Source organism: Dreissena polymorpha, chromosome 1, assembly GCF_020536995.1.
Source record: "Dreissena polymorpha isolate Duluth1 chromosome 1, UMN_Dpol_1.0, whole genome shotgun sequence".
Taxonomy (NCBI): domain Eukaryota; kingdom Metazoa; phylum Mollusca; class Bivalvia; order Myida; family Dreissenidae; genus Dreissena; species Dreissena polymorpha.
Genome location: NC_068355.1, coordinates 61,793,027 through 61,806,983, shown reverse-complemented (window position 1 = coordinate 61,806,983; position 13,957 = coordinate 61,793,027). Strand labels below are relative to the sequence as shown.

Here is a 13,957-nt window from a genome sequence, read left to right as displayed (position 1 = left end):
ACAAAATATAAATGAAGTAGGCACCTGCATAATGAGTGCATATGTAATTGCATCATGCAAATGGACTTCACCTGAAAACTTCAAGTTTTATATCCATTAAAAAATCAACCCAAAAGGCAATCTTGTTGTGCATGCATGACCAGTTTAAAAAAACAGTAATTATGATTAAAACATAATCACTTTTAATGTAAATGTCATTGATAAGTTCTCATTAAATTAGAAGTTTACAATTACACCAAAATACATTCAGACCATGAAATGGACAGTTTTAAGTGAGCAAAACATTTAACAAAATGATGTCCAATTGGTGTCTTCTTCTTCCAAATTTCCAAATTCACATACTACAGTGTTGTAAGTTTGTACATTCTAATGGTCTTATTACATTGTCTATTAATTTCTTTTGAGAAAGTTTGAATCAATTGTCTCTGTTTTAACCCTTAAAGCGCTGGAGCCGAATTTTTAAGGCCTTTGCAAACAGTTTGGATCCAGATGAGACGCCACAGAACGTGGCGTCTCATCTGGATCCAAACTGTTTGCTATTCTGATAGTATTCTTTTAAAAAAAATGAAGAAAATGCTTATTTTAGAAATTCAGCAGACGACATTTTAGCAGAAGACAAATTACCCAGCATGCAAAGGGTTAATTACCAAACAAGACATCCCATAAGTAGAGTTTTAACTTAAAGCTGCACCAATCCCTTATACCACTCATTTATTTTGTTTCATAGTACCTCAGTCTCTTTAATGTCAATATTTCACTTCATGCACTTCATAGAGGCATTTATTACTAAAGCAAAGGTCCTTGTCTGTTTCTGTTGGGCCATTCAACAGTATGGACAGTATTAATTGCTTGTAAAGAAGCTCTCTGTCATATTCTTGAACGTTTTGGTGTGTTTTTTATGTCCCTGGTTTAACATATGTTTTGTTTCGTGACTTCTTGTGACAACTTGAAACTTGACTTGATACTAGTAGCTCGACCGGACAGAAAGACTTCCCTGCAGTTAGAAGAGCTTTAAGAAAATAAGATGTTGAAAAATAAAGAAGTTTGCAAACATTTCAATGTGCATTGAACAGAAAAGTTAAAATGTATTCAAAATGTGTGATGTTGTTTTTGTTTTTAATTATTTACCATCAATCTGTAAGCCTTATGTAGAACTAGCTTATCTTTGTGCCATACAAACAGAGTGCTTAGCATTCACATAAATCTCTGATCTTTTTCCTTTCAGGAGACTGGGATCAAGCTAACTGCTGAAGAAATAGAAATTCTCCTGGATGTGCTCGACCGAGACGGAGATGGAGAGATCAATTACAAGTAAGTCAATTCTTTTGATGCATGCGCTTTAAGTGTCATCCCAGGTTGGAATAGGCTAATAAGGAATTACACTTTCCACAATGACCTGATTTTTACCTTTGCTGTTTTTAGAGAAAACCCGAGGTATTTTCATAGCCAGCTCGCCGTCTGCCGTGATAAAACTTTGACATTTTGCTCTAAAATCAAAGTGCTTCCACCTACAACTTTGAAACTTCATATGTACATGCACCTTGATCGAGTTCTACACGCCATACCCATTTTTGGGTCACTAGGTCAACGTTCGAGGTCACTGTGACCTTAAAAAAAATAATTCTGACAAGCTTTCATTTATTCTCAACTGCACCGGCAGCCGAGCGTTGGCACCCGTTATGCGGTGCTGTTGTTAAAAAGAGACTTCCTTTGAATGAAAAAATCCATTAGAATGGAAAGTGTCGTCCCTCATTAGCTTGTGTTGACTTCACAGGCTTGCCTGCCATGACACTTTATGCACATAATCCCATTTTCCCAGAGCTTGGCTCAATGAGATTCATTTTATTTCTCAAAACTGTTTTTATGTGAGCAAGACCAGTGTTGATTCAGATTGCCTGTCCTGACAATTACCTGCCCTTTACACCAATGGTTAACAAGGTTGTAGGAGTATAACTCGCTGGAGTTAGTGTGTCTCTCTGAATTTTGTTTTCCGGAGCATCGAGATCAACACCCTTACAGAACATCATTCATGAATTTGCACTGATTTCTCAAGTACTCATGAAATTGAACTCTGAACATATGTGTTAATAAATAAAAATGTATTGTTACTAATTCCTTTTGCACTATATAAATGTCATATTTTAATAAATTTACATGTATATTATAAGGGCTGACAAAGTAAAACATCTTTTTAGTCTAACTTGTTCAGGGCCTTTGCATATTTATAAAAAAAGAATACTACAATGTATTTACTATATAGACTTCCTGGCATAATGTTGTTCGCAGAATATGTCAAAGGCAACGGATTAACTTATTTGCTACCCCTGATTTATTAACAAGCACACATTTATTTATGATTATATTTCATTTTTCAGCGAACTAGTTGTCAGTCATGTGGATTTCCAAGAGAAGAGGGAGCAGATAAATACAGTGTTGACAGTGATGCAGCCTCGCCCCATGACCACTTGACCCCTGCTCGCACAGTGCTTTTTGGCCAATTCAGTGCTGGTATTCGGCCCCATTCCCAATGTCATCAAGAATATTTTACCCAAGTGACTGGCTTGCCTAGATATCCCAAATGAAGGTTACCATGTTTTTTGAGTGTAATAAAATGGAACATTTAGTTAATTTGCTGGTCCAGGTCTGTATATATAACCTAGGTACATTTAATTTTCCCAATCTAAAGGGCCCAACCCAATCACAGAGTTTACGATCAAACAAATGGTAGATTTGAGGAATCCACGAAATTTTCATTTCAACATAAATAAATGAATCTATTATGACTAGTGGCCACAATGAAGGGTTTATTTATGACCAATGGTCAACTTTTAATGACCAAAAGGATAATTTTAGAACTAAAGTATTGGTATACAATGGAAGCATACATTTTGAAATTTACAATATTTGTTCATGTTATTTTGGCTGGATTGGTCGTTGTCAGCTCGGGTACTACTTACATTGTACCCGGGTACTCTTAAGTATACTTACATGTACCCCGGATACAGGAAAAAATATACTTAATCGTACGCGGTCGATATTAGACTGTACCAGAGTTTTATTCCCGCCCAAAATCCGATGTCATAAAACGGGCTACCGATTATTTTAAACAAACTTCTTTTTACAAAAACTGCATCAACATGCTTTTTGAGTATGTTTGTCGATAATATAGAGGTCATTTTACAGAAAATTGACATAAATGTGAATATAATCAATTTAATAAAATTAGCCGACCAAGAATGATTTAGCAATGAATTTCCCAGGTACGTTTGAGTATAGTTACTGTACCCAGGGGTACATGTAAGTATACTTAAGAGTACCAGGAGTACATGTAAGTAGTACCCGAGCCGACAATGACCAATCAAGCGTTATTTTGTGTGTGTTAACTTGTATGAAAAACAGGGTCAAATTTTACAATGTTTTTGTAAAATGTGTCTTCTATGCAGAGCTCCAGATAAGGATTTAGTCTAAAGGGTATTTCACCACCTGATATTATTGGTAAAGTGTTTTTTATTCCTTTGTTCCAGCCATGAAGGGTATTTAGGAATATTTAGGGGTATTTTCCATTTCTATAGAAAGCTGAAAAAGTAAATGGCGTGTTTAATCTAGAAATATTATTATTTGCTATTTATATTATTAAATGCAAACAGAATTAGTTTAAAATGACGATTTGAACAAACTTTCTTTAAAAATATTGCCGCAGGTCGCTTAAAACGTCCCTTTTTTGATCGACAAACATGATAGGCCGTCATTGTTATTACAAGCTTATTTTGATTGACTTGCTTTTTATTCAATGGTTAACGTACACTAAAAACTCAACTGGATTAACCGGTTACGCACTTTAATCGATTTAAAATACGTACCAAGATTTGTGTTGCACTTTGTTACGTACTGGGCCGATTTTTAATGTTTTTGTGTTTTTTTTTCAATGCGTAAATACGCAGATACGCCTCTTATCTGGAGCTCTGCTTCTATGTGACTACTTAAACATGTTATAAAGACTTCCTATAAGTTTTGTTATAAAGACTTCCTATAAGTATTCTTTTATAAACAGATGTTGGTTTTTGTCATTAAAATATCAGATAAGTATTTTTACTAATAAAACACACTTTTTGCCTTCTTACACTTCAGTAGGGTTAAATAAAAAACTTTACATCAGTCCATGACATGTAAGATGCCATTATGCACAGATAAATGTTCATTTAGAAAAAGTATCATTTTATAAAATTAAAAGTGAAATTGACAGAAAAATTTATCTCACAGTATTAACTCCATTGAGCCTTCTTTATTTTAAGTAGAAATTTACATATTGTATTATTATTACATATAATATGTTGAAATAAAATTTATTACTTGTCAGAATTATTAATTTAATTATCACCATTGACATTAAGCATTAAGCAATACAAGTTTATCTGTAAAACTTGTTTGTATTGTGTTGTATCAAATGATTTGACTGCTAAACTTTTGTTTAAAGTGCTTTGAAAACAAACTTTGACACATTTAAGATATTCAGATATTTTTATGTATTGAAATATGGCAGTTTTTCTTTACATGCTTGTCATGTTTTGAACGAAAAATTGAACCAAAGCAACACACATGATTTATGTGAAACCTCTATACATATTTTTGTAAAAAGGTCTTGTGGACTATTTCAGAAACTTGAATGTTGATGTTTGTGCTGATAAGAGTTCAACAAAGATGTATTAACTTATATTTGAAAGTGACAGTATGAAAATTTAAAGTGATGCAATCACAGGGTGGGGCATTACTGGGGAATTGACAATTTGTGATAATTAGAAGAGAAGTCATTTTCAATAATAAGGATGAACATGTGATGCTGTGAAAATGATGAGTTTGTAATCATGTGGAAAATACTATTACTGTATTGAGCAGCAGAATATTGTTGTAGTTAGTTGTACTGCCATATGATGTTATTTATGTTTTATTGATGGGTTGTTTTCTTATCAATTTGCACATGATAGGGTTTGCTAGTGTTAAAGGTCTATTGTATTTTATCTGGTAATTTACAGAAATTGGGTTCTTCTGTTCAAAAGGGTGTTGTTTTTCTTTGTTTGTGTTTATAATAATTGTTCCAAATATGACTGTATTAGATTGAATTGATTCTATATATGGAGCTGCATCAAATTAAGAAGCAATATACAAAATATAGATTGTAAAAATGTCAACAATTTTCAAAATGAGAAAGGTCATGTTTGTTATGACACATTATTTATATGCTTAAAGCTTTACATGATTCTGTATGTACTAGTACCATGCATTCAATTTTAGAAGAAATGTTTTAGTTGTTTGCACTTTTATCGAAAATTATTTATTGAAAGTTTATGAGGCTGTGTGTTATTTAGCATAACCTGATAAAATGATGAGAGTGCTTTGGGTAATTTTAAAATGCTGTTTGTGATTTGCATAATTATATTAAAAGTACAGGTATTATATGCTCAAACTGTGATAAATTTGTGAAATATTTTATAAAATGTATCTGTATTAATATATTCATAAAAAAAGGTATGGAAGCAAAATATTAATTGTTCTGTTACTTATATAGGATAAACTCCCCTGAATTCATGTAAGATAAGCAGTCATTTGCAATGTATGTTAACATATGTTTGCTTACATAAAAGTGTTTTTATTCCCCCGGTAGGAGGGCATATAGTGATCAGACTGTCCGTCCGTCTGTCCATCTTTCTGTCACACTTTTAGGTTTCAAAAAATGCTCATAACTTCGATGTCCCTTGAGATGTAACCTTCATATTTGGTATGAATGTGTATATGGACCAGGCCTTTCCATACGCACACACATTTTGATCCCTGTGACCTTGAAGTTGAACTTTGGGTTTGCATTTAGGTTTCGAAATCTGTGTTTAGGTTTCGAAAAATGCTCATTACTTCTATGACCCTTGAGATGTAACCTTCATGTATATGGACAAGGCCTTTCCATACGCACACAAACTTTGACCCCTGTGACCTTGACCTTGAACTTAGGGTCCGTGTTTAGGTTTCGAAATCTGCTTTTAGGTTTCAAAAAAAGCTCATAACTTCTATCCAGCGTTTATAGGGGGCATAACTTCATCCTATGGTGACAGCTCTTGTTTCTTGTGTCAATTGTCAGCATTATAAATTATGCAAAATATGAATTAACATGTATATGCTTGAAAGTAAGGAACTGTTGGTAACATGTTAACTACTTGTATAACTTTTCTTTTGCCCTTTGAAAATTGTGTTTCATGTATATATCATTATAATTAATATATTTTATGAAATTATTTCTGTTATTTCAGATACATTAAACTTTTCACAATTAATGAACTACTGGTACTTAAGCCAAAATAATCTTTATTATAGCATTATGCACTATAATTGTCATAATATTATGTTGATTAAAATGATTATCTGTTTTATTTTGTCACACACAAAAATGTTTTGACGATGAAGTTTTTTTGTTCATAGCAGTGTAAACCTTTCTGAAGTGCTGACATTTTACATGAAGGTATGAAAATGACATTCTGTTGTGATATATTTTAAATAATGCTCAATTTTAGCTCACCTGTCACAAAGTGACATGGTGAGCTTATGTGACAGTGTGATGTCCGGCGTGTGTGCGTGTGTGTGTGCGTGCATCTGTTTGTGTAGACAGTAGTGGTCACAGTATTCATCCAATCTTTATGAAATTTGGTCAGAATGTTCATCTTGATGAAATTTGGGTTGGGATTGTATTTGGGTCATCTGGGGTCAAAAACTAGGTCACTAGGTTATATAATAGAAAAACCTTGTGTAGACAATAGAGGTCACAGTTTTCATCCAATCTTTATAAAATTTGATCAGAATGTTTATCTTGATGAAATCCGGGTTGGGATTGTATTTGGGTCACCTGGGGTCAAAAACTAGGTCACTAGGTCAAATAATAGAAAAACCTTGTGTAGACAATAGAGGCCACAGTTTTCATCTAATCTTTATGAAATTTGGTCAGAATATTTATCTTGATGAAATCTGGGTTGGGATTGTATTTGGTTAGTCAGGTGAGCGATTCAGGGCCATCATGGCCCTCTTGTTTTATATAATGCATGTTTATGTTTCTAAAGAACAACATAACACAGCAAAAGAAAATGTAATGCAATGTCTCTTTAACTTAGTGTCGTTTTGGGGTTATTAATAATCTCTCATCTTCACCTGTAGTGCTGTCTGGGACTTAGGCCTCCAACCTGATTCTTCGGGGTCATTTACATTCTGTTTATGGGTTATTTATAGCTGGTCAAGGGATTATTTATAGCCAGTTTTATGCATAGCTTAATTTGAAACAGTTTTGACAGATTTGCTGACAACTTCACATGTGTTTCAAAATCAATGTTGTTTGCAAGCTGTTATAACAATTTATGAACAAATAATGTATTGACCATACATTGTTGTTTACATGCCTGTTGTCATGGTGTGTATTAGAAACAAAATTCACCATTATTGAATTTATTTTGCAAACATTACAGGTAAATGAAGCGCTTTTACATTTTTATTGTTAATGCTGTCTGCCTCAATAATAAGAGATCATACAGAGTTCACCTTATTTTTGAGAACATATATACAGATTTTCAAATAAAATGGCAAAAATATTTAGCATGGTTACACCATGTGTGTAACAAAAGAACCTGATCCCTAGGTGTAGGTCAAGGTCACACTTTCAACGTTAAGGTCAAATGTGATATTTTCAGTCCTAAGTTTTGTCTGGCGCATATATTTGTCCAACACAAAAGAAAATTTGAATGACAAGCCACCATGTGACATCTACAGTCTTTGTTTGCGTAGTCTTCTGTGTCAAGCACAAGCACAATCTTTCATGTAGCTTATTACTAAAAAAGTATTTAATACATCTTAAAGGGTCCTTTTCACGTTTTGGTAAATTGACAATATTTTAAAAAGTTGTTTCAGATTCGCAAATTTTCGATTAAGTTATGATATTTGTGAGGAAACAGTAATACTGAACATTTACCATGCTCTATTATAGCCATTATATGCATCTTTTTAAGATTTAAAAACCTGAAAATTATAAAGCATTGCAACGGGAAACGATTGAATAATTTGGAGAGTTTTGTTGTTGTCGTTTTATTTTGTGAAACTACGAAGACTGCTTATTATTATTATTAATATAGTATAAAATACAGCTTTCATTGCATGCAGAAGGATGGCTGAGGGGTCTAAGTGGTAGACTTTTTACAGTGGTTCGAGCCCTGTTGAGGGATACTTTTTTTTCTTTTTTTTTATTCTTGATTTTTTACTGGAGCTTTTTAGAGCAAATGTTTACATTTATCAATAGAAAGCATTTAATGACAAACTTCAAAACATGTCAAAATCTTTGAAAAGGCCCCTTTAATTTAAATAAATGCAAAATAATAAATTGTGCTGATTGCATGACTCCAGCCTTGTGGTCTGACCATAAAGCTCAAAAGAATATTATCCTTTTCCAAAATTAAGTGAATTAACATGTATATTAGCCATGCTAATGGAAAATGAGGCGTAATGGCATTAACCATGAGGATGATGAGCATAAAATATTCTGGATTGGTATGAGTAGTCTACACAGGCTAATCAGGGATTACACTTTCTGTTCTTGAGGAATTTGTTGTTTAAAGAAAGACTTCTTAAGAAAAATCCAGCTTTGGGGGAAAGTTTTCTCTCCCCATCTGGGATGGCACTGTAGGTATATGCATTAAATCATGTTTTCTCTGAGCCAGGCTCACATGATTTTAAGTGATCATACTTTTAACTTAAGGCTTTGTTGAGCAGTTAGTATGGTTATACACATTTGCAATTTTATTTTTGGATAAGTATATAATTATAACATAAGTATTTGCTTAAGATGTTATTCCATTGCCAAGCAAAATGGAGCACTTGTGTATTAATAGTATAAATATTTGGCACATGTTTCAAATAGGACAGCACTGGAAAATGTCTTTAAATGTATGGTTAGGTATGTACCCTACCAGTTAAGGTGTCAACTGCCAAATAGTGACCTTTATGCAATATGTAACATGTATGCAATGTGCTTAATGTTTCAAAAGAATATAATTTATTTTTGCAAGAGTTATTTCATTTTGACAGTATAGTGACATATCATTATGTCAGATTGTTACATTTGTACATAGTAATACAATTTTAATGTTCTGTCTGTCATTTCTTCAAATTTGTGGTGAATTTTATTCAATTGCTCTCCAGAGTGTTAACATTTATTAAACTGCAACATACAGAATAAGCATAATTGTCTTTGATTTGTGTCCCATGAGTTTAACTTCAAATTATGTTTGTCGGTTATTTGTATCTATTTATTTATCCGACACAAGGTTGAAACGTTGCTCAAGCCATTCAAAATAACAACAAAACTTAACACCGAAAAAATTGAATATGACAGATGCCTTAAAACAGAGCAATTATTCTTGCACTGAATATATTGACAAACAACATGTGCTTTTAACAGTTACTACAATGTTCTTGTACTACTTTTGCTTTCAATTGCACTTCCCCTTGAAATCCTTGGACATAATGCATGTTTTATATTCCAATCTGTTGGACCCATGCTGCTCTGACCAACATCAGATATTCATGAAAGTATTAAAAGAATGTGCTGTAATTTCTTATGTTTAGTGGACACGCATATTATCAAAGATATTTATGGTAGTGTGAAAACCTACCATTCAATGCCAAAAACCTCTTTATAAGATAGCATAACATAGTTAACTTATGCTTGTAGCACTCTTTAAAGCACAAGCTTCACATCCCCAATGTTCCAAAACGTTAGTTGGACATCAATTATGTAAACTTAATGCCAAAACTTGTACTAGTCAATCAAAAATCAAAATCAAGACCCAAACCTGGCAAGGCCAGCATCATGAAGCAAAAATACTTGTTAAACCGAAACAGTGAGTAGAATAATTAATACAATGTTTGGAAAAAATATTATTTGCATTTAACTCGTGAAATATATCCTTTAATTCAAGGGATATTATCATCATCATTCCATTGACGGGTCTGTCATTTGGGGTGTGAATCACAGACAACAAAACAAATATCCTCCGTAAGTCAGGCCAGTCATCTCGCCCCCCTCTAGCATGCCCAGGGGCTCAGTATTGCATGGTGGCGTGTCCAAACCAAGCCAACTTTGTCATTTGACAGTTGTCAGGATGGGCTCTTGAGGGAAATCAAGGGTCGAGTCATGTTCCAGCCGTACTTGCTAATCATGTGCTCCATATAGGAGATGTGGAGCAGTCATCAGAGACACTTGTGTTCAAAAGGCCTGTATATTGCGTTCTGTGTCCACGTGAATGGTCCAGGTTTACCCGTACGAAAAATCCTGGCGTAAACCAGCTGGTTTTGAGGCGTAAAATAGAATTACGTGTCTTTTACGCCTGTTAAGCTGGCAGACACATAAAACATTTGCAAATCCTGGAGTAAAATTGTGCAGACTGAAGAAAAAAAAAGGCGGATTATTTAAAACCAGGCGTAAAATTGAACTTAGGAAATTTGGATATCAAGAGAAGGAGTAACATTGAACTTAGTCTGATTTGAGTTCTGAAATCAAGGAAAACAAGGCGTAAATTGTAATTAGACAATTTTTGGATTGACTCTTTGAAACATTCTTAAGTGGAAAGTTAATATTTCTTAATAATTGGGCAAACAACATAAATAATACTCATTTTTGTCAGTTCTGATCTTTTAAAGGCTAATTTGCAGGAGCGTATTTCAAATAATCTACCAAGTAGATAAAGTAATTTCATATTTATTAAAACAATATACAATATTTAAAAATATAGTAATTGCAAAATGGATACGACATACATAAGTAAATATAAAAAAAAGTAGGTTTGTTGCAGATAAAACGGCAAAAGCAACGCGTGTCAGTATAGACGCTCTGTTGCTATTATCAGATGGGTTGAGCGTTTTATGCGTGATTGGTGATGACCTTACATGAGACAGCTATTCAGACAGTGATTTTGATGAATGAATATAAATCAATAATTTTTTGGCATTGCTGTTAAAAAAGAACAATTAAGAATATAAAAAATAATATATTTAAATTTAAAATATATTTTATCTGTTGCTGTCTTTCACACTTTCCTTATACTTAATACCTTTGTCTGACAGCTCTTTTATTAGATGAACAATTATGGCATCAATTTATTTTTATATGGTTGGAAATTAACATTTACCATAATTTTAAGTCTTACAGATTACCATGCATTACAAATTTGCGCTTTTTTTTTTAATTCAGTGCTTAAATTCTTCTTATTTTTGAAAATTTTGCTCCGTAATTTAATCATTATATATTTCATAATTACAATAATGACAATAATTGGTTTATAATGATGATGATAAATAATAAGATTTGGTTGTTTTGATCTCTTTGCAGGCTTCCTTTAATAATTTACACACATCACTATTTTAATATTATATGTGAAGTTTTTCTGCTAAACTTAAAAAGTTTATAGCAATTGAAATTTCTGAAACACATTTCCATTGAATCTCCATCTTAATGAAATTGAACATTTACATGACAATGTTCTGATAAACCCTGATTGACCACCAGCTGACCTGGTTTTGAGGTATTCACTGCAGTAACATCCAGTGGGAAAGTACCTGCTTGTAAACCATCTGATAAGACAGACTTTCAATTGGTCCAGGGACCTATACAAATTAAGGTCCCTGATTGGTCAAATTGCAAAGGAAGTTATCTGTTTGTAAAGCAGACATTTCTGACGGAGGCCCATACATGTTCTGAAGAAGTCAGCCTTCTTTCCTTTTGGTAGTACTGCGCTGCTGGCGTTTCTGTAGAGTTATTGTATGACTTGCATTAGCTCTTTGCCAATGTTTATTCCTCTCAAAAACTTCCATAGGCCATCCTACCACACCCGGTTGAAATCATTCTTGAAGAAGATGAAGTTGTTGAAGAGCTCACCTTGAAGTTGCAGATGTTTCTCAATATTGACTCTGCAGTTCCAATGTGATCCGCCCAAATCTTAATCTAGCCTTCCCTTATGCCAGCAGTTATCGACCTTACTTCAATTAAAGGGGATGATGTGTAGCATGACTTTGCCAGGATGGCTGATGAAGCTGATATTGCGGTATTTCTCGCATAACTTGAGGTTACCCTTTTTGGTAGGGGGATGACCACTCTTTGGGCCATTTATCCTCCCAGATCTGCTGGCATAGGGCCGTCATTGTTGCACTCGTTGCCTCTCCTTCTTAACGAGCTCATAATGGATGTTGTTCAACCCCCGGCCCCAAGAGCGTTCTGTCTTCAGACTGCATACTGTCCCTTTCTCTATTGCTTTAAGTACCAGTCTGCGTGGATGCTGTAGGCCTACTTACTTCTGCCGAAGGTAATCTTTTTTTGTGAAATTATAATACATTTCTCTTCAATACACTCCTTCTTGGCCTCTTTCAACTCCTTCCTCAACTCCCTGTTCGCTTTCTGATATTCTGACCAAATGTCATTGCTGGTGTGCATGTACTTCTCATGCGTCAGCTCTCTTCTTTTGTCATAGAGGCCCATATTCTCGGTCGTCACCCATAGCTTGTTCTTCCATCTCTCATTTAATAACTTTTTTCGGTCGATGACAGAAGAACCTCTTTGAAAGGCTTCGAAGAAAGACATCTTCATAATATAAGGTAACTGGAACGCTAATATTTCTCTGCATAAGAGAGACAAACGACAGAGGGTCGAGACCTCTTGAATTCGATAGAAGCCACCAACTCACCCTGACACACACGCAGCGCCCACGCAAAAAGTCCAGATGAGTGACCTTGGCCATGCTCCAAACGGACAAGTGCACCACATCGATGTCATACTGGCTCCCCAATAGCTAACTTCAATCGTCAACAATGCGAACAGATGAACATTTACTGCCGCAGATTTCGGTAGCGAACATCACCTAATTCTCACCACCACCAAGCTTAAATTAAAGAACAAGCACATAACCAAGCACTCCCGCAGGAGATTTGGATAAACTGAAATATCCTGCGATAGCAGCGGTATTTCAAACATGCATATATGACAAGGTTGCAACCAGAAGGACATGATAGAAGGGTCACAAGCCTCAAACCGTCATCATACCCCAGCCTCTAAGTAGCTTAATTACAGGAGCGCGCAGCAAATTCCTGCCGATTATCGAATGTGACTTCATTTTTGAACAAAGTTATTTGTTGTTGTTTTTGTGTTTTTAAGTGCAATAAGCACTTTTTTAATTGATACAATTTTTGAACCTAGTTTAAGCGTAAAAGAAAATTATCGCTAATATGCCATGTTATACGGACATCCTAAAGACATAAAATTTGACGATGCAAATATTCTTTATTGACTCGGGCTAGGGTGAGAGCAAACTGTCATTCTATTTCAAGCAAATGCAATATTGAACCGCTAGTGTGATACTTGTCTTGTTATATATCAATGAGTATTCTCCTCAAAATAGTATAGCCGCTTGGTTTTTATGTCGATTTACATTTTTGATGGAATCGATGTTGTGTGGGGTGTAAACGAATGTTTCCATAACAACCCGAATGTACCCTGGTAATCAAACTTGATAATCAGCATACGTTTCATGTGGACATGCATATCGTCCGCATGTCGTTTCTGTTCAATGATTTTCAGGTACCTATTGACCTTTTAATAATAATTAATTGGTATTTAACACTAATGATCCGAATTTATGACAATGCATATGTAGTATTCATATCGAGAGGCCAAGTCACAGGAATTTATTTTCAGGTTTTCCGCCCCAATAAGTGTTCATGTAGAAATTTCCCTTTTAGTAAGATTACGATACTCTTAAACGAATTTTACGTTTCCTTGTCAAATTAAGAACAAATATTCCCAGTTTGAATAAAACTTTATACATGCAGTATGCCTGCTGGTTGAACATAAGCATATTGTAATATCGTTTTGTATCAGGTTTCATGGCGG

General features: G+C 34.3%; 1 protein-coding gene across 6 annotated transcripts in view; it reads left to right on the top strand.

The window, feature by feature from the left end:
* Positions 1-9,256, top strand: part of LOC127831629 (leucine-rich repeat-containing protein 74B-like) — a 118,812-nt gene extending 109,556 nt beyond the window's left edge. For all 6 annotated transcript variants that reach the window (XM_052356634.1, XM_052356623.1, XM_052356615.1 and 3 more), the window contains 2 exons: positions 1,226-1,311; positions 2,376-9,256. In XM_052356634.1, coding sequence (XP_052212594.1) covers positions 1,226-1,311; positions 2,376-2,469 — 180 coding nt within the window. In that variant the 3' untranslated portion in view covers positions 2,470-9,256. The remainder of the gene's footprint in view (positions 1-1,225; positions 1,312-2,375) is intronic.
* The last annotated feature ends 4,701 nt before the right edge of the window (positions 9,257-13,957 follow it).